The 19,258-nt window shown below is 33.5% G+C and overlaps 3 protein-coding genes across 10 annotated transcripts; 2 read left to right on the top strand and 1 right to left on the bottom strand.

Moving 5' to 3' along the window:
• Positions 1-845: 845 nt before the first annotated feature.
• Positions 846-8,344, bottom strand: LOC8285304 (UPF0400 protein C337.03). 7 transcript variants are annotated; one of them, XM_015715453.3, is made up of 9 exons: positions 8,067-8,344; positions 7,901-7,965; positions 5,592-5,718; positions 4,947-5,194; positions 3,437-3,556; positions 3,181-3,337; positions 2,675-2,814; positions 2,541-2,576; positions 846-1,856 (listed from the first exon to the last, which is right to left on the bottom strand). In XM_015715453.3, the coding sequence occupies exons 3-9, from the start codon at positions 5,665-5,667 to the stop codon at positions 1,065-1,067; spliced, it is 1,569 nt and encodes a 522-aa protein (XP_015570939.1). In that variant the 5' UTR covers positions 5,668-5,718; positions 7,901-7,965; positions 8,067-8,344; the 3' UTR covers positions 846-1,064. The 7 variants fall into 7 exon arrangements, with proteins under 7 accessions (XP_015570939.1, XP_048234028.1, XP_002512894.1 ...); XM_048378071.1 differs by lacking the exon at positions 5,592-5,718 and adding an exon at positions 3,634-3,704 and having other exon boundaries at positions 4,947-5,158; XM_002512848.4 differs by having other exon boundaries at positions 7,901-8,344.
• A 1,263-nt stretch (positions 8,345-9,607) lies between these two features.
• Positions 9,608-13,920, top strand: LOC8285303. Its single transcript, XM_015715501.3, has 7 exons — positions 9,608-10,143; positions 10,886-11,048; positions 11,422-11,622; positions 11,699-11,944; positions 12,559-12,706; positions 12,966-13,197; positions 13,312-13,920. Exons 1-7 carry the CDS (start codon positions 9,768-9,770, stop codon positions 13,644-13,646), a joined length of 1,701 nt encoding a protein of 566 aa, XP_015570987.1. The 5' UTR covers positions 9,608-9,767; the 3' UTR covers positions 13,647-13,920.
• A 1,570-nt stretch (positions 13,921-15,490) lies between these two features.
• Positions 15,491-18,918, top strand: LOC8260762 (probable serine/threonine-protein kinase PBL7). 2 transcript variants are annotated; one of them, XM_015715200.3, is made up of 5 exons: positions 15,491-15,975; positions 17,054-17,313; positions 17,408-17,600; positions 17,801-18,186; positions 18,298-18,918. In XM_015715200.3, the coding sequence occupies exons 1-5, from the start codon at positions 15,897-15,899 to the stop codon at positions 18,697-18,699; spliced, it is 1,320 nt and encodes a 439-aa protein (XP_015570686.1). In that variant the 5' UTR covers positions 15,491-15,896; the 3' UTR covers positions 18,700-18,918. The 2 variants fall into 2 exon arrangements, with proteins under 2 accessions (XP_015570686.1, XP_002512892.1); XM_002512846.4 differs by having other exon boundaries at positions 15,493-15,975; positions 17,411-17,600.
• The last annotated feature ends 340 nt before the right edge of the window (positions 18,919-19,258 follow it).

The following is a 19,258-nucleotide window of genomic DNA, read 5'->3' as shown; positions in this document are numbered from 1 at the left end:
TCACAACAATTGAGAAAATGATTATTGTAGAAGGATTTTAATATTGTAGATTTTTTTTACGAGTCCATAAATATATATTTTGCTGGAATTTATTGTTTTCATTGTCTTTATTTACTGATGGAAATTTTTGACCAAAAAGTAATTTATTTTCAAAATATATAAATAACAGAGTTGAAACGGGCAAGATAGAGAGTTCGTTTTTGCCAAAATTTTGTACAACAGCTCCAGAACAAACCCTACTAATTCTGATGATGGAAGAAACGTCGAGCCAAGTGAATTTGGCAAATAAACAGCATTTGCGGTGAAATTAAGATCAGGGGCGTATGGCTTCAATTCAACGATGGACTATTTGCACAGGAGTGAACTTAGTGGGTAGATTTTTATTTTTTTGGTTTTATATATCAGACAAGTAATAACTCGGTGGCCGGGACAAGTTATAGTTCAACTGCCGAGAAACAATCTTACAATATAGGAGTTGAGGAATTAGTTGTAAAATGCTTGTAAAGAATAGCTAAGAAATTAGTTGTAAAATGCAAGTAAAGAATAGGCTATCTGGGTAATAATACAACATCCATATGAAGAAGTTATAACATGGTCCCGACCCACTGCGTTATCAAAAGACTTATCCAATAAAAATGACGAACATTTTTCCATATCAGCCTCATCTCTAAGGTTAAAAAGGCAATTGAAAAATCCACATGGGTTTTTACCAGACAACAATACATGCCACCCTTCTCTGTCACGGTATGTATTTTATAACATCCTAAGCACCAATAAAAATCCCAAGAAGAGTGGCACGATCAGCAGAAACTCAGCTTTAATCAGCAAGTCATTAATCAAAAGCCTAGATAAATCAATTGAAATCTATTTCTCAATGGAAATACCCAAAGAAATCATTTTAACCCCAACAGTTAAACATAAAGTTACAAACATTTACAAATGTGCAAACCTAATTTAAGTGTATGATTAAAGGAACATGGGTATCAAAAAAGCTACATTAGTTTCTGAAATATCTTACGATTCCTCAGCAAAACCTTCTCCACTGCAAACAGCCTTCAAAAAATTTATTGCCGGGAAATTGGTGCCATCGGCATGGACGACGGTTGGCTGTATAAAGTACCATCTGAACCTTGATAACTTTGGTACGAATTTGTTGGAGGCATTGTGAAGGAAGCGATACCTGTCATTTGAGTGCCAACTCCTGGATAGCCAGGCAAGGAATGCGGTTGTTGCTGGGACATGCTGTAGCTGTATGGCACAGCATTTATCGATCCAGTAGTCTGCATGTACTGGGAAATTGAATATGGTGGCATAGGTGGTAGTGGGGGCAGCGGTGGAGGCGAAGATGGAGGAGGTGGTGGATCATTTGAGGTTAATTGCTGACTAGTTGTCGCAACTTGGAAAGATTCAGGATGTTGGAAAGGAGGAAGTGGTTGCTGCAGGGGATTCTGGGTTGGAATGTAAGGCTGGTCATTCTCGTGCTTAGCCCTCTTTTCGGAGGGGTATTCACTGGCTGGTTCTTTTATCGGATTACCAATGACACCTTCAGATGCAAGAGAAGAGAGCACATATGAAAGCATCTGGGCAGAGGATGTTGATGCAGTTAATTTTGCTGCCACTGCAGCAGCTGCAGACTTCCGGGGATCTTCCTGAACGTGACCAGTTTTTTCAGGGAAAGAAACCTGGCGTATGTACATTGCTGGAGCTGATTGTTCTCTATTTCCAGGTATGAAGCTCTGAGGTGCACTGGAAGCATTCGCTTCCTTTGAACTTTCCTGAGCTACTAACTGCACATTATTGGAATGCAGAAATTGCTGGAAGACATTACCAGCATGTTCTGACTGGGATTGTGCTGCCTACAAGATATAATACAAATGGAAGATAGAACAGAAATATGCTTAAAAGTCAGTATAAATATAAATGCCATACTCCTAGTTATCAAGATTGCTAACAGACAGGTAATGAACCTGTAAAGCATTTTGCATATATTAAACATATATGGGAGCTGAAGTAGATACTTATCAGAGTTAATAAATTATTAATTGAAGGTAGACCATATAAAAAATTGACCTAGAAGCCCAAGTCAAAAGAAAAAATTATTCTGACAAACTAAAAGTTGAAATAAAAGATTGCCAAATTACTGATGAACACATCAGAAGAAGTTTACATTCGTTGAAATTAAAGACATTCATGTTTTTCATACAAAGTACAACTTTAAACTTTAATTGGGAAGTAGGTTTAAGGTAGCCTTAACACTGTAAGTTATACACTTAGAAGCTTAAACCAGCATATATGAAGCATGTACGACTAGAACACTCAATTAAGAAATATCACAGCAAAAAGTCCTAAAGCAAGCTAAAAATTATTTTGCAAAAGCAGAGCCAACGAGTCACCAGGACTTTACAATCATGCATACATTTTCTACCTAGTTTCTAGGAAATTTCAAGCATTTGTGGGCATCCCATGTTTATATCCAAAGAGAGCCATTTCCAGTTATGGGTATAAGAAATATTAATAGCCAACTTAAGCAGATGTCAAACCTGAAGTTGATTACGAACTTGTTCCAGCTTGGATTCCTGTTACAAAAACAATTCAGGTTTAGTATGCTATCATGTCAAGTTCTTTTGATTACAGCGGTGAACAATATACATCTAATATAGTTAGCCTAACCAACCTGCTCGTGGAGAGCCTCTCTCAGATGAGAAACAAGACTTGCTCTTGATGATTCAATTGCTGTTAATTGCTCAATGCTGTCTCTCAAAATAGTATGCTGCCCTTGCAGCTCTTCCACAAATGGAGTTCCATGGAATTTTCCTGTTCAACAAAAAGGATAGCTCATTAAAAAACTGACATGGAAAAAATAAAAGTAAAAGTAAAACAGAACATGTTCAAATTTCCAGGAGAAATGAGGATATATAATTGATTTGCTCAATTTAGAGTCCACATCAGATCTATTGCAGTAACATCGAGCTGCTTGATCATTCAATAGCCTTACATGCAGAACATCACACAATAAAATGTGATGCAAGGCCAAATCTAAAAGATTTTGCAAAAGAACAGAAAATGAGAGGATTATACAATATTGCAAAAGGTATTGCAAAAACCATGTCAAATGTATAATAAAAGACAGACAGACAAAATTCACATCGAAAAAATTTCATAGATCAAGGTATAAATTACCCAAATCAGTACTGCCACCAATTTCCTTCTCAGCTTTTTCAAGACAGCTAATAGCACTCCTACATTTGCTTATTGTAACTTCTTCATCCACATGTCCACCCTGAAGAACTTGATAACCTGAAATTATCTTGTCCAATGTACTTCCAGCAGGCTGCTTCTGTTTAAGGAAAGAAAATGAGAGGTTTATAGTCCTCTAAAATATGTATATAAAAGTATAACTGCCATGAAAAATTTCTATCATTAGAACTCAATTTACCAGTTTGAGGCCCAAATGCTTCCCATTTCTATTACTGTTTTCTGAGTGCTTGCCCACAAGTTCTTCCTTGAGTATTTGCCCGCGGGAACCAAAAACTTTTCTGTCTTCCCATATGCTAATCTGTGTGAATTAATCATAAACATAATTTATTAAAGAAGTTAACAATCATAATCAAGCATACAATTAGAAAAGCGCACATGTGTCTGCATTTTGCAAAACTTGATACCACATTCCTAGCAATTTCAGATGCAAGCCCAGTGCCAAACTCCTACGTATAAAATTTTAAAAGCACCAAGATTCAGAAACTCAAACAACATAAGCATCAATGCAGCAGAAACCTTGTCTTAGTAAACGATTTAAAATGATTGAAACTGAAATAGAATACAGTGGTGGTTCATGCCCTGCCTTATCTCTACATCTCTTCCAGCTATTAGCAATCACTAATCAATTGTTGCTAACATATAGTACTGAATTGAAGAATTTAATGGACACTCTTTCTATGAGATTAGATGATAACTAGGAATTCCATGTATCTCATCATTGGCTTTGTAAGATGAGATGGAACAAAGGACACTTGTAACTAGCTCCCAGAAAATTGAGGTTGAGAATTCTTGGCAATTTCAAATAATATATTTAATCACATAAAGTATTGACAAGCAAAATAAGCTTTGAAAAGAAAGAAACATGAGTTATGTAGCATTGATATACAGAAATCAACGTACTAGTCCAATTGTAAATCGTGCGTGTTTCAAAAATCAATACATATGAACCATCTAGTTAAACAACTAAAATCCATAAAGAACCATCAACACATCTACACATCTTCATTGGCTATGTCTATGTGACACTCATGTTTTTAGTGCTTACGATATGATAATGATGATACTTTAATATGCAGTTATGTACCTGAACTTATATCAATAATCAAGCAGACTGACCATGAGGAACAGGAAGATCTGCTGTGGGCTACTTAGCAAGTTTAAGGAAACAAAAGTGTAGCACCAGGGAACAATTTCTTATAGCACAAAAGTATTGACACACATCCAGTCAGTCGATTCACACTGTCATGTATGGCAGTGGGAATCATCATTATTATTCCCACAGGAGAAATGACCATATTTTTCATCACCTTCTTTGCAGTCATATTTAAGCATAGCCACAATGCTCTCACGATTTATACAATACCTCTATGTCACAAGCAAGTGACATTGAAGTTCGAAAATATTTTTCTCTCCGAGTATCAAGCAAAACAGAAACCGTAATACGATAATCACATAAAAGATAACCAAAAATAATAAAGTAAAATGACCTACAAAGAAAACTCTCTCATTCTTTTACCAATCCCCATATCCTGTTCACTCTTGCTTTTATTTACAAACAAACATATAGTGATCTAAACCCTTGAAATTTACAATTTCATGGGACAGCTGTTTACATGGCAAAAAGGCATAAAGCATTAGTTATAATAAACCTCATTCAATGAAGATATAGTAAAAGCAGCATTAAGTACCAGTCTTAGTGCGGCATTTCTTCCGACCTCATCCCCATTTTCAATTACGTCACGAAGAGCTTCTGGAAGAACCTTCCAAAATTCACCAACAAACTCTGAACCCTTTCGACGGCTATTCTGCAAAATGTCATTTGCAAGATACAGAAAAGCCAATCTCTGCTCACGTGGGGAACAATGAAACTGTCTGTCCCATGTTTCAACAACTTGCTTTGCTTTATTCATATGAAAAATACACCAGTGTGATAAAGCTTAGCACATTAAGGATCGCAAATTAGGAAAAAAAGAAGAAGCAGTCTATTGAAGGTTTCAGGATATAGATACAGAAGGCTAATACATATCTCATATAGTAAATTAATCGTGACCATATATCAGTGAAAGATAAACCAACTAGGAAACATGAGGTAGCACCCAATAGATGAATGCTTTGCTACGTCTCAATAACTGTGCATCATCCATTTCTAATAAGATGTTAATGCATCATACTAAAAACCAGTAAGCAACTTTCAAATGCTGTCACTAATCAGACTTTGAACATAGACAGCTACCTATTTATGAAAGCGAAAGCTGCTGAAAAAATGATTTTAAACAAAATAGCAATATCAATAGGAAGAGAAGCATCATTGAGTATCCATATCAAAAGGATACTTTCTATGCTTGCCTGTGAATGGTTGAGCTTGGCAAGCTTTTCCATTAAAATCTGAGGATTAAATGAACTGCCCATTGATTCTCTCAATAAATGATGCACAAAGCAGATCCTTAAAACTGACAAAACCTTGATAAAAGGAAAAAAACAAAAATAAAGAAAAGAGAGCAAGGAACAAGTTAATCTCGGATTAAGAGTCTGCAGCATGATTCAAAATGCAATGTGTGAAGATAACTATGCATCTAAACATACCATCAGCTAAAACCAAAACTAGCAAAGTAGCTTCAAGTAAAGCACATCATTTTCTTTCTAACATGCAAAAAAGAAATTAATCAAAAAGCACATTCCTATTTAGCACACTTGATATCGATCATTGTACTTCATCCCAAATTATAACTGCAACAGTAGAACATTCAGATGTCCTTTTCGATTTAGACTTCATTTACGAAAATTTATATGTTATCACCTTCAAAGACAACAAAAAGAATCTATCCAGCTTGGGATACGTTAAATAATCTGACAGGAAACCGCAAGCTCTATTTAATCAGAAATGACGCATTTCTAGGCATTCATTAATTGCTTTATGATGGCTCCAAATTGGGTTTTAAAACCGGATGATACGTTACCAATTGTCCGTTTTGCAACAGGATTCTAGCCTCCAATTATGTTATTTACTGATACATTATGAACAGCTCAATATCATTTGTTTTTCAAACTCTACCATCGTCTCCTAGCCCCATCCCTTCTCATTAGCCAATATAACTCTAAACTTATCCACTTGAATGGGAATTTCCCACAAAGGAAAAGGAGAAGGATAATTTGAAAATTCACAATAGTGAAAGCCGTTTCAATCTGATACAGCTTGATTCAGTCCGACCCAGTTTCCAATACCAGTACAGCTCACTCTACCATTATTTAAAATCATGCTCCAATACCAATTTCGTAAATGGAATAGACGAGAGGTCATTGCTAATTTTCCCAGAAAAGAAGAAACATTTAAGGACCTATTTAATGGCAGTGTGTTTTTGGCAAGCTAGCGCTCAATTGTTGTCTGATAGCGGTCAGTGCTTAGCCGTTAGTAGCTAAGGGGCAGCATTTAGCTATTGAGCCAGCTAATGCAATTGATTATCAAGTATTTGGTAACTTAGATGTTGAAACTGCTTTTTTCGTGTACACATTGATAAATAAACCACAAATATTTATATAGAGTATCATTTTGTGCAAGTATGGTTAAGTTTTTTTTTTTTTTTTTCTTTTGCAATTATATCAACTTGAGATCCCTTCTATATTAAAATCCTCTTTTTGGCTCAAATATTAGAATTTAGCATTTGAAGAAACACAAGAACGTAATTATATTTTCAACCATAAGCATTGAATTGCTGACCGCTACCCTTCAAAAAGATTCACCAAACACTCTGTTCAGTGGTTGACATCTGAACTGAACCAAACAAGGCTAAATATCAAGGACACGGCAATTTACAGAACATTAGTTTTAGATAATTACAAGGAAACATGTTTTATGCATTTAAAGTTGATCTTATTTTTCTCTTTAATGTTGCCCGTGGGCATTCAGGGATATTACATGAAAGCAAGCAATAAAAAATATGTGAACACAATAGAGCAGAAGAGAGACTGATGATTTTGCTTTTATTCAAATATGACCATACCTACTATTTACTAAGCTCCATCATTATAGCTAATCAAGTGCTTACATGGGACTTTAATTGAACGATCAATTGCTCATGGATATGCGACTTATAACAAGGAAGAACTAAGAGAAACAAATTCCAAATACTGAATGGCAAACTAAGCTCCTCAAATATATAAAATCATACAAAGAAAAAGAAAATGGCAATTTTGTCAGAATGATAACAAGACCCACAACTTCATTCACACACATATATATAGCAGATACTTTATGTTTTAATTTGATTTTATAAATTTGAACTCAAGCCTTAAGGGGACATTTAATCTGATTTTGAGAATGCAACCCATCTTAACAGTAATCTTGAGAATTTGAAATTACTTCAAATGATAAACAGACACAGTGGGAGAAGACCAAACTTTGTTGAAAACCCTACAACTCTCTATCTATGTTCTTATTTTTCTTTAATTATTAGTTATTTATTAGCTAATACTACTTGAAACAAATAAGTCTCAAACTAACAAAGAACAACATAATAGCAAAGAAAGACTAAAGAATAACAAAATTACACCAAATAACAAGACTAAGAAAAGGAGAAGAATATAATTTTAAGGAATGAAATATTTAAAAAAAAAAAGAAAAGAAAAAGACAAGTAAAAAGAGAACCTGCTAACAGAGAATGCGGGAAGAGATAGAGAGGGGTTTAACGGCGTTTAAAGATAGCGGTGCTCCTGCTCCAATTTGTCATGGATTGAGGACTTGAACAGAGAATTAAGGAACTTTGTTTAACTCAGAAAGAAAAAAAAAAAAAAAACAATAGCGCGAACCGTACTTTTCCTTTTTGCAATCGGACCTTTTAGTTTAGCAGTGGGAGGCTGCTTGTGCTATAATATTGTTATCGTCGTTGTTGTTATATTATTATAGTTTTTAAGTTTGGGCTTTCAGCTTCCGCAGTTTTCAGGCGACAAAAGGAGGAGCTGAGATGGGTTGGGTTGGAATTGAATTCTGTATCAATTTTGTGTTTTTTTAACTCCTAACTTCCAATACTACCCTAAGACCATCAAACGACAAAGTTTTGCGCTATTTTTTTTTTTTTGGTTCTTTTTTCATTTTAAGCAATCGGAAAGGACTTAATTAAGTTATTATTTGCGTTTCTTCTATTTTTAATTTCTGTTTTCTGAAATTTAATATATATATATATATATATATATATATATATATATATATATTCTTATAAAGTAAATTATAACATCTTTAACTATTTAAAAGTTATAAAATGTAATTTTATAATAAAATAAGCATTTTATTAAGATACTTCTATATCTACATATATAAAAAATTAAAATATAAAACTTTTTTGATAAAAATCTACTCATTTTTACATTAAAATAATGGTTCTAATAAAATATTTATATTGAAAAATAAAAATACCTAAAGATAATATATATATGTATATATAAATAATGAAGTGCAAAAAAATTCAAAAAGAATGATATATTAAATTATTATTATTCAATATTTTTAAAAATAGATATTTTTATCATTTATTTATAACTATATAGCTTGTTCAGTCACTTCCGAAAATCTTGAAAATATCAGCTTTACTATAAGTTTTAGAATATTAAAGAGCCTTTCTGCTTTGAAAAATAAAATACACGCAATTTTTAGAAAAAAAAATAGTACATAACTAAAAAGATTAAGTTAATATATTTTCAGAAGTAAAGTATTATCTAACTACAATAAAATTAATTGTAATTTTAAATACGATAAAATAAAAAAATTTACTTTATTTACAATAAATACAAATTTAATATAAAAATAATAGTCTAGTTATTAATTAGTAATTTAATTATTTTACACACATTTAAAATATAAATTTTTATTTTAGTTTAGTATAGTTATTTCATTTAATTAAAAGTTTTCATGAACATTATATTGAAATATATAATACACAATATAAATAAGTGATTTAAAAATTATAAAAATATAAAATGAATGATGAAAATACAACTGATTTTTAAATGAATAGAAAATAATATTATGAAGTAAAAAGATTAATAGAATTTAATAATTTCACGATAATAAGAACTTCAATTTTATATATTAGGATAGTTATAGAATTTTCTGAACATAATTTTGATTATTTAATTTCTCTGAAAAGAAAAAAAAATGTTTATATAAAAAGGTTAGCTAATTAATGTTAGTGTTTGAGGAAAGTTTATTGCAAGTCATTTACTGATATTGTTACATAAAATGTGTTTTAAAGTTTCCAAAATTTATTTTCGGTTAATTTTTATTATCCAAATAAAACACGTCACCAACTTGCTGTCTCCATGTCCAAGGCCATCAATAATAGTAAGGTATAAAACAAAAAATTTCATTTTCCACCGACGAGAAAAGCTTCTCCAGAGATCTGTCTTTATTGGTTTATTATTATATAATGTAAACTCTTTGTTGATAAAGAAGCTTTATCAGTAGCCAAACAAGGCGTACAGAGACGCAGATAGATAGAGGGAGAAAGGGAAGAAGGAGGATGACGAGGTTATACTATAGATGGAGAAGGAGAAGAGTACCGATACACTCATTCATAATAGCGGTTGCAGTATTTTCGGGCATTGGATTATTATTACTTACGCTTAGATCCGTTGATCCTCCTGCAAACGACACCGTTTTTCTTCGGCCGAAGGAGCTCCAGCTGCAGCTAGACGACGACGACGAGATTAACGTAGGTGTTGTTGATGTTGATTTAAGCGGCAGCGTTTCGATAGAAAGGAACAAGGAAAACGTAAATTCTTCTTCAAAAACATGCGCTACGGTTGAAGAAATGGGAGAGAGTTTCAAAGGAGGTGATGTCTGGAAGCAGAGTCTGCGTGTCAGAACAATTATCCACCATCACTTCCTTGTTAACGGTACTCTTTTTTTCTTTTATAACAAAAAATTTGAGGAAAATCGACGTAGTTAATTTCATATTTGTGATTTTTTAAACACATTTGGACAAGGATGTAGCAATCTACTGAAAAATTGTGCATTGAAATAAGAATATTAATCGCTATGGTTATGCCTGCAAGATACATTGGAATTAACAAATTGGTGAAATATTACATTTTTAGTTTGCTTTTGCTAAAATAAGAATATTAATCGCTATGGTTATGCCTGCAACTGCTGTTTTTAGCTGATGCCTTCTTAGAATCTCAACCCCGAGGAAGAATCTGTTGTTTTTTAATTTTCTTATCTGTTTCAAAGATATATTAGCAATATCCTTTGGTAGCCAGTTTGTGCTTACGCACAATGGTAAGTTTAAAAGCATGTGATGAAGTTTTTTTTTTTTTTTTTTTTAAACCTATGGACTTATGGAGAATATCTTTTACCGCTGAAAAAGAGATAGCTGGGGTGGGGTGGGGTCAAAATCGTGGTGATCTCTGTATTGCTCGTGTAATTGAAGGATTTATATTTTCATTTTCATTTCATAAATTGTTTATATTCCAGTTTAAATAGGAAAGGAAAACTTCAATATAATACCTACTTTATGAGTCAGAAATATATTTTCGTCTCGCATTTGTAAAAGCCATGTGCTTTCTTAGGGGTACATGAAAGTTCTATTAATACTTTATAGACATGCTTATGGTAGTTATGTGTTTGGTTATGTTTCAGGGGCTTCTAGAGTCCGAGATCTTCCTCCAGATCAGTTCTGCAGACATGGTTTTGTTTTGGGGAAAGCATCAGAAGCAGGCTTTGGAAATGAGATGTACAAGATCTTGAATGCTGCAGCTTTGAGTATAATGTTGAACCGGTCCCTGATCATTGGCCAGACCAGGCATATTGGTTCTTTCTCAAGCCTTTCTATTCTGTTTCGTATTTAATTTACAATTAAAGCTTTCAGCAAATACTATCATTTTCTGTTGTTTTCTGGCTGTTAGCTTTCCTTCATAGCCTTTGCATTTTATGTTGTTATCATTACTCCCTAGATGAGCTGAACTGTATTGTTGGGTTTAAAAGTTACACCACATAGGCGGAATATTAAGTACAAACTTGATGTTTATGTAAACATTTAAAAGGCCTTAGAAGCAATCCATTTTTATGTTCCTCCAAGATGGTAATATTTGGGGCCAGAAATGAGCTTGTAATAGGATTACCAACTTCCAGATTATTTTTTTAGTACTGATGATTACTTCACTTCTACATGTCAGGGGTAAGTATCCTTTTGGAGATTTTATTTCTTATTCCAATGATTCATTCACCTTGAATGAAGTCAAGCATCTATGGCGACGAAATGGCTGCCTAAAGACGTATGGAAGGCATCTGGTTATGAGGATTGATGATTTTGAGAAGCCAGCAAAAACTGATGTCCTCTGTAGCAATTGGGGGAAATGGGAGCAACCTATTATATGGTAAAGTGTGAAGACTGCTGATATTTAAGTTACTCATTCTTTGCATAATCACTTGTACTTAACTTTAGGGCTACAGGTTTCAGAATACAACAGATGCTGTGGCCAGTCAATTTTTCCTGAAGAATGTGCATCCAGAAATGAGGGATGCTGCTTCTAATCTATTCGGACAGCCAGACCTTCTCCAATCTAGGCCTAATGTTTTTGGGGAGCTGATGAAAATTCTTATATCCCCTTCCAAAGATGTTGTATCAGCAGTTAACTTGGTTCTTGGAGATGGCGCAGATCCTGATATATCATTGCACATGCGGATGCTTATGAACAGGTAGCATTATTAAAATATTTAGCAAGTTCCATACTAGTATCAACTTTTCATCTTCTCTGTAGCTTTTGAGAGCTTAAAAAAAGATATAAGCGTCCTCTGCTATTTGAGCAAAGTGGTTACTGGTCATTGTGCCAATTCATTCATCCATTAGGATCAAATTAGATGTCATCTTTTTTTTTCTTGATGCTATTCTTATTTTTATCAAGTCCCTAGAATAGTTATAAGCTTTATATACTGTGGGATAAAGCAAAGATGTCTCCCTTGTTGTCATCAGCTGAGCAAAAGTAAATAGGTAAAGAAACAAATTTATGCATCTCAAGGGGAAAACAAAAAAAGAAAAGAAAGTGGAAAAGCTGAACTAGATAAAAGATATTGGAGCTAAATAATTTAAAGTAAAATGCTGTTTGTCACTTCAGCTTATGAAGTCAGCAATTTATCCTCGAAAGAAGGCATGAACACTTGCAACACCAAGTGAGGCACACAGAAATGTGCTCACAGACACGCAGTCACACATAGAAAGATAATACCTGAGATGCCAAAAAGATGTCTGAAAATTATAGAGAGTATAATTTGGAATGGTTACTGATTATGGTTCTTGCTCTCCTACATTTCAGGCCAGTACGAGCTACACGGGCTGCAATTAACTGCGTCAACAAAGCCATGCAAAATCTACACCAAATGCCAAGACCTAGGGTGGTTTTAGTATCAGATACCCCATCATTTGTAAACAGCATTCTTCCAAACATTAGTGAATTTGCCGAGGTAATTTACTTGCTGTACTGAATGGTGCTGTTAACAGTAATGCTTTACTCGTGCCTTGAGAAACTTAGCATTCAACTAAACCTTCATAATTTATAATCCATTCTGTTAACCTAATCTTTGATTTAATATTAGTGCTTTTCTTCCTACTGCTGCTGGTTGACTTAATCTTATTTTAAATTTGAATTCAAGTTTCGAGTCAATTTTCAAATTCAAGATCTTAGCGTTGCTCATTGGATTCTAACTCATTTACCTTTTCCAGGTTCTTCATTTTGATTACAAACATTTCCAAGGAAATGTTTCTCGAAATGTTAACTCATCACACAGTTTAGATTTTAGAGTGAAGGATTGGGGCCCTGCACCCAGATGGGTTGCATTTGTGGACTTCTTTCTTGCATCGCTTGCAAAACATGCTGTTGTTTCTGGTGCTCACCGACGGGTTGGAACTACCTATGCACAATTAATTGCAGCACTGGCCGCTGCAAACCACCTAAGTACTTTTGCCTCCCTTCTTTGAAAATTTTCCATTCATATTCATTTGAGCTTTTCTTTGGTGAAACACTGCAACAGCAGCTAACAGCTCTCTCTCTATCTCTCTCTCTTTGCAGGGGAAAACTCTACTGGTTCGAGTTTTTCATTCTTGAGCAGCTTCCAAAGTAATTTGTTAACAGATGGTTTAAGGTTGCAGATTGGGTGGGGACATGTTTGGAATAGATTTGCTGGTCCTTTGAGTTGTCATAACCAGTCCGATCAATGTGCTTTCACACCACTTCTCCCCCCAGCTTGGTGGGATGGTCTTTGGCAATCCCCAATTCCTCGGGACGTTCATAGGCTAGCAGCATTTGGCATCAAACTATCCGGGTTAGGAACAGTTGATGAGGATCATCTTCGATCTTTCTGCAATTCAAAGAAAGGTACAGTAAAAACTATTATGGTAATATGAAAATAAATTCCTGGAGTTGCACTTTTCTCTACTGAGGAGAAAACTGAATAGCATTCAGGAGAAAATCAAGATGACTGAACATCCTGGGACACCAGGGAGAGAATACAGAGACCTCAAGACGATTGATGTGCTCGACATTGAGAAGAAAGTGATTAAAAGATAACTAAGATCAAATATTTTTGCATTTCAGTTCTGGAATTTGTCATTAGTATAACATCGATATTCGATTATTGTAACATACTATAGAATTTTGTAATATTTTTGTTTCGCCTTCTTTTGTTTTATAATGCATGGTAAATATAACATGAGAACGTTAAAAAAAAAGAGGGTAAAAAGTAATTACCAGTAAAAAACATACAGTTTTAATTATTGAATCTCAAATTCATATTCATATTCTTTAGCAAAATTTAGGAATATCATAAATACTTAATATAATATTGTCTATATATTAATTTGACTAATTTAAATCGGACCTCTTTTCTCAATGTATAATTAAACTGTTATTATATTGATTAGTTTTATGGGCCGTCACCATTGATAGAGTGAATAATATGAGACGGTAGGAATCCAATTGTTTAGGGCATGTTCGTCACTTAATTCAGTAGCCGAAAGGAAAAGTTTATCTTCTTCCTCTCAAATAAAATTGCATGCCATTTCTCTTTTACTTTATTGCAAGCCGCATAAACTTCCAACCATAATAACCTTCCATCTATGCTCACCTCTTTATTCATTTTGACAGCTCAAAATACTTATCCATTCACATATAATTATTGTGATTTCTTTAAAAAATATATAAATAAAAATACATATTTTACTAATAAGAACTAATAAACACATATAAAAATATATATTAACAATTATTAATAGTAAATAGCAATTTTATAAAAAAAATATATTCTATTCAGTAGCACTAAGTCCATGTATTTAAATATCAAATTCAATCATTTTATTTTTTTACATATTCTTATAAAAAGAGAGCTCAATATCACTGCTAGAAGGAAAAATATATGACTTTCGTAAAGGAGAAACTCGTTACCCCACAAAGAAGGAATCATATAACTTTCAAGAAAACACACTATATACAATATCTTTTATGATAATATCTACTGTGATGCCTTTATATTTCAAATAATTAATATTATCTTATGTTATAAGTTTACAAGCCAATGGGCGAGACCGTAAATTATCACTATTCATATTCATAACACTTTTATTTTTATTCATAGATATGCATCCTTTTAAACTTAACTTTCGAAACTATTTTATTTATGATCTGTTGTTAAATGATAAATATCTATCGTTCGGCTAATTGAAATTTAACTTAAGTGGTAAGAGTTTGTTTTATAAAGTGAAATGAGTTATCTTCTTCGCATTAGATAAATTTTTACCATTATAGCAAGTGTAAGATATATGACTGTACTATTGTATTTTTCATGGCCTGCTGGCCATCTAATAAATAAATAAAATATTTTTAAAGAAAAAAAATCAAAAATAATATTAAATATAAAATTCGAAACCTTAAAGATATTTATTTTTTAAAAAAAAAATTATAAATTTATAAACCACTATTTTTAATGGATTTCCACGATCTCTATATCCTAAACATAGAAATTTAAAATAGCTGTAATTAAAAACGAATAACATTATGGATAATACAATATATAGATACATATAATTAGAAATAAAATCATAAATACGATTCTATTCGAATGTGGGTGCCGGTGGATGAATTTAAACATTTATCCGACGGCTATTAATCTATTACTAATACAATATTAATTACCCAAATAAAAAGCAAAAATAAAATATATCTCGAAGTCTAAATTATGGTATCATCATATATAGATAAAGGCACGCTAGATTTTGTATAGGGAAAACCGTGTACGGAATTATCCATTATATGAATTTTGTTTGTTTGTTTCTTGAGAAAAAGCGTGCAAAATTAACATCTTCATGAAACTTGTATTAAGGAGAGGGTTAAACAACCCAACTGAAAACCCTCTTCCTAAAAACTCTTTCCTTCTTTCTCATCTTTCCTTTCAACATTTATATTTCCATTTCTCAACGTAACTCCATTAAATTAAATACCTTCTTTTTGTTATTAGTTATCTAGTGCAGTGTGTGTGATTAATAAGGTTTTCTTTTCTTTCTTTTTCTTTTTTTGCCAAATTTTCTTTTGTTTTTCTTTTCTGATCATCGAAAGAAAATCACATATACACATCCAATTTTGGTTTCGTTGTTATTTCGGAGATGGGTCATTGCCCTTGTTTTGGCATGTTGAATAGGAAGAAGCTAAAGCATGACATTATCAATAAAGAACCATCTTATGGTAAGTTTTTCATTTGTTTAAAAAGCTCTTTTTTTTTGGTTCCATGGCATATGATATAATTTAGATAGATAAATTGTGTATCTATCTTCTTTCACTTTTCTTTTATTTCAATGGCTTTTTTGGGGTATTGTTTGGTGCAACTTCAAGAAAGTTTTGTTTTCAAAGGTTAAAATAGCTATCATTTAGATTTTACTTGCCATTGATATCCTTCTTCCTTTTGTTCAGAGTTGTTGATTCGTTTGTACGATTGTCAAGATCAATTCTGATTCATATGGTGATACATTTTTTGATTCAATCGATATCTTTTATTTAATGCAATGTTAATAAACTTTTCATGCATTATCAATTTTATTCAATGGAGTCTTTCACTTGTCCTAAGATTTTGTTTCTGACATTTGATAGCAATCTTGATGTATGGTCAAATCACCAGACACCCTTTTTTTCTTTAAGAAACAAGAAATGTGTACTCTTAATCAACATTTCAGTCCTGACGAAGTCTTCAGTCTCTAGTCTCTTTTAATCACCAATAGTAGCTGAATAGACTATCATTTATTAATTTCCCTTTATCATATGAAAGTCAAGTGCTGTTGATTTTGGATAGGGGACGTTTCTTGGGATGTTAGGTCTATTGTTAGTGCTGCAAATGGGATTCAGTCAGTAAACTTTTTGTTCATCGTAGTCCAAACGGGGTAGCGGATCGGGTGCCTAGGGCTACAGTTCGTTGTCCCCCCAGCCTCTTTGTAACTTGATTCTTTTTGATGCCCAATCGGGCTTAAGTTTCCTCTTCAGTTCAGGAAAAAAAAAAAAGCATTAAGATCTTATTACTTCTAGCATAATCATTTCAAAATATTGTGGTCTTTGAGTCGTGCATCTTTATTGGTTCTCAGAAATGTAATAGAAATGAGAGATCCAATAACAAGTTCTGTTGTAAGTTATTGTTTCAGGAGTTCGTCTTTTGAGAAACACTAAATTATAGATGTAGGCATTCAGTTATAATTTTTTCTCTGTCACTTCAGCATGTTGTTGCATTAAACTTTGTAGAATCTAATGCTCCTTTCTACTGAAAAATAAAATACAGAATCAAGAGCAGGATCAGGATCGAAATCAAAACCCAGTTCGGCATCAAGATCAAAGTCAAGTTCAGTATCAAAAGTCACTGCAGATTTGAGACCGGAACCACCTGTTCCGAGACATAGATCAAATGCATCTTCTAATGTGGCTCCAACATTCACCTATGAAGAGCTTGCAATTGCAACAAATAACTTCAGTCCAACATCTTTAATTGGTAGAGGTGGATTTGGCGCTGTTTATAAAGGGAAATTAGAAAGCACTGGTCAGGTAAATAACAATAACAATTTGGCACTAAAACTTATATGTTGTTCTACTGTTTATGTGGATAATGATAAATTCAGCCCTCTTACATGGTGATCAGCAGGTTGTAGCTGTTAAGCAGCTAGATTTATCAGGTATTCAAGGAGAAAAGGAGTTTCTGGTGGAAGTTCTAATGCTCACTCTTATGCATCATCCTAACCTTGTCAATTTGATTGGTTTCTGCGCGGAAGGCGAACAACGCCTTCTTATCTATGAATACTTGCCTATGGGATCATTGGAAGATCACCTTTTCGGTACTATCTTCAATCTCTTTGATTCTTACAGAATAAGATGACAATGTTAGTTTGTAGGATGATGCAAGTTCTGCTTCAGAGTTTTTGTTTTTGTATGTTTTTTATTTTTTACCTTATAACTATGGCTGTACATGCTCCAGTTTGGTTTGGTTATCAGAAACACTTTTACCAGTAGAAACTAAACTGTTTTATTGCTGTAGACGTTCCACCTGATATGGAACCTCTTGATTGGAATACAAGGATGAAGATAGCGGCTGGGGCAGCCAAAGGATTGGACTACTTGCATAATGCAAATCCTCCTGTTATATACAGGGATTTAAAAGCATCAAACATACTGTTGGATGAAGGATTCCACCCGAAATTGTCAGATTTCGGTCTCGCAAAATTCGGTCCCACTGGAGATAATTCCCATGTCTCCACTAGGGTCATGGGTACTTATGGTTACTGTGCTCCGGAGTATGCCTCAACTGGAAGATTGACTATGAAGACTGACATTTACAGCTTTGGAGTTGTATTGTTAGAGCTGATTACTGGACATAGAGCAATTGACGATATTAATGGCCGCCATATGCATCTCATTCATTGGGTATAATGTTTCTTGGAATTCTTGATTTCACTTTTTGTAAAATGATAACCATGATTTCATGTTAATAAGTTGGTACTTCCAGTAATGAGTTTTTTCTTTTTTTGGGCACAGGCTCTTCCCTTGATGAAAGACAGATGCAATTACTTAAAGTTAGCAGATCCAAAACTGAAACGTCAGTTCTCATTGTCTGTCTTCAACAAGGCTATAGAGGTAGCATCAATCTGTCTCAACGAAAATGCGAACTTACGACCTTCAACAAGTGACTTGATGATTGCCATGGATTATTTGGTTTCACATAAATATGAGCCGAAGGATGCTAAGAAGGTTAGTGTCAATTGGCCTGAGATTGATTTCCCACCAAGTGTAAAGGCAGTGATCTTAGAAAAGGATTTGGATCGAGACCGTGCAGTGGCAGAGGCTAAGATGTGGGGTGAGAGTTGGCGAGAAAAGAGAAGACAAAGTCCTCAAAGTATGTCTAGTGCTAGCAGCAGGTATCAACAACCGATTGCATAATGCTAATGAACCTTCACAAGATAAACAAAATTTTCCTGCAATGAAAATTGAGAATATTTTTAGACTTGTTTTATGAGTTCAATACCCTTTCCTCAATCATTCTATTTCCCTCCAAATATCAGTAGATTTAGTGTACGAACAATAGTCTTACAAAATGATGCAAAAGAATTGAATAGAATATGCTGCCTGCTGTTAAATACTGTAGCTAGTTTATTATGATACTTGATTTCCTTTTTGATTAATTTATCAGAATGTTTATTCTGGAAATAAAGTTGGAGGAACAGGAACTCTGATGATGATTCCAACTAATATGGAATTCAGACTTGGTTAAGCTTATGATTATCCAATTCTGATAGTCCTTTAGACATCTACTTTTTTTAATCTGTATCAGCTTCCTTCATTAGGATATGAAATCTTCATATGGGAAAATGTGTAGGATCCACTTCTCCAATCATAATACACATTGCAATGAACTCGAATTATCTATCATACTTTTTTCTACTCCTATATAACTGGCATCATTTTTACCACTAAGCTATACCAATGGAGCGTGCTAAGG

Source organism: Ricinus communis, chromosome 8 (genome assembly GCF_019578655.1).
Source record: "Ricinus communis isolate WT05 ecotype wild-type chromosome 8, ASM1957865v1, whole genome shotgun sequence".
Lineage (NCBI taxonomy): Eukaryota > Viridiplantae > Streptophyta > Magnoliopsida > Malpighiales > Euphorbiaceae > Ricinus > Ricinus communis.
This window is presented reverse-complemented; position numbering and strand designations above follow the sequence as displayed.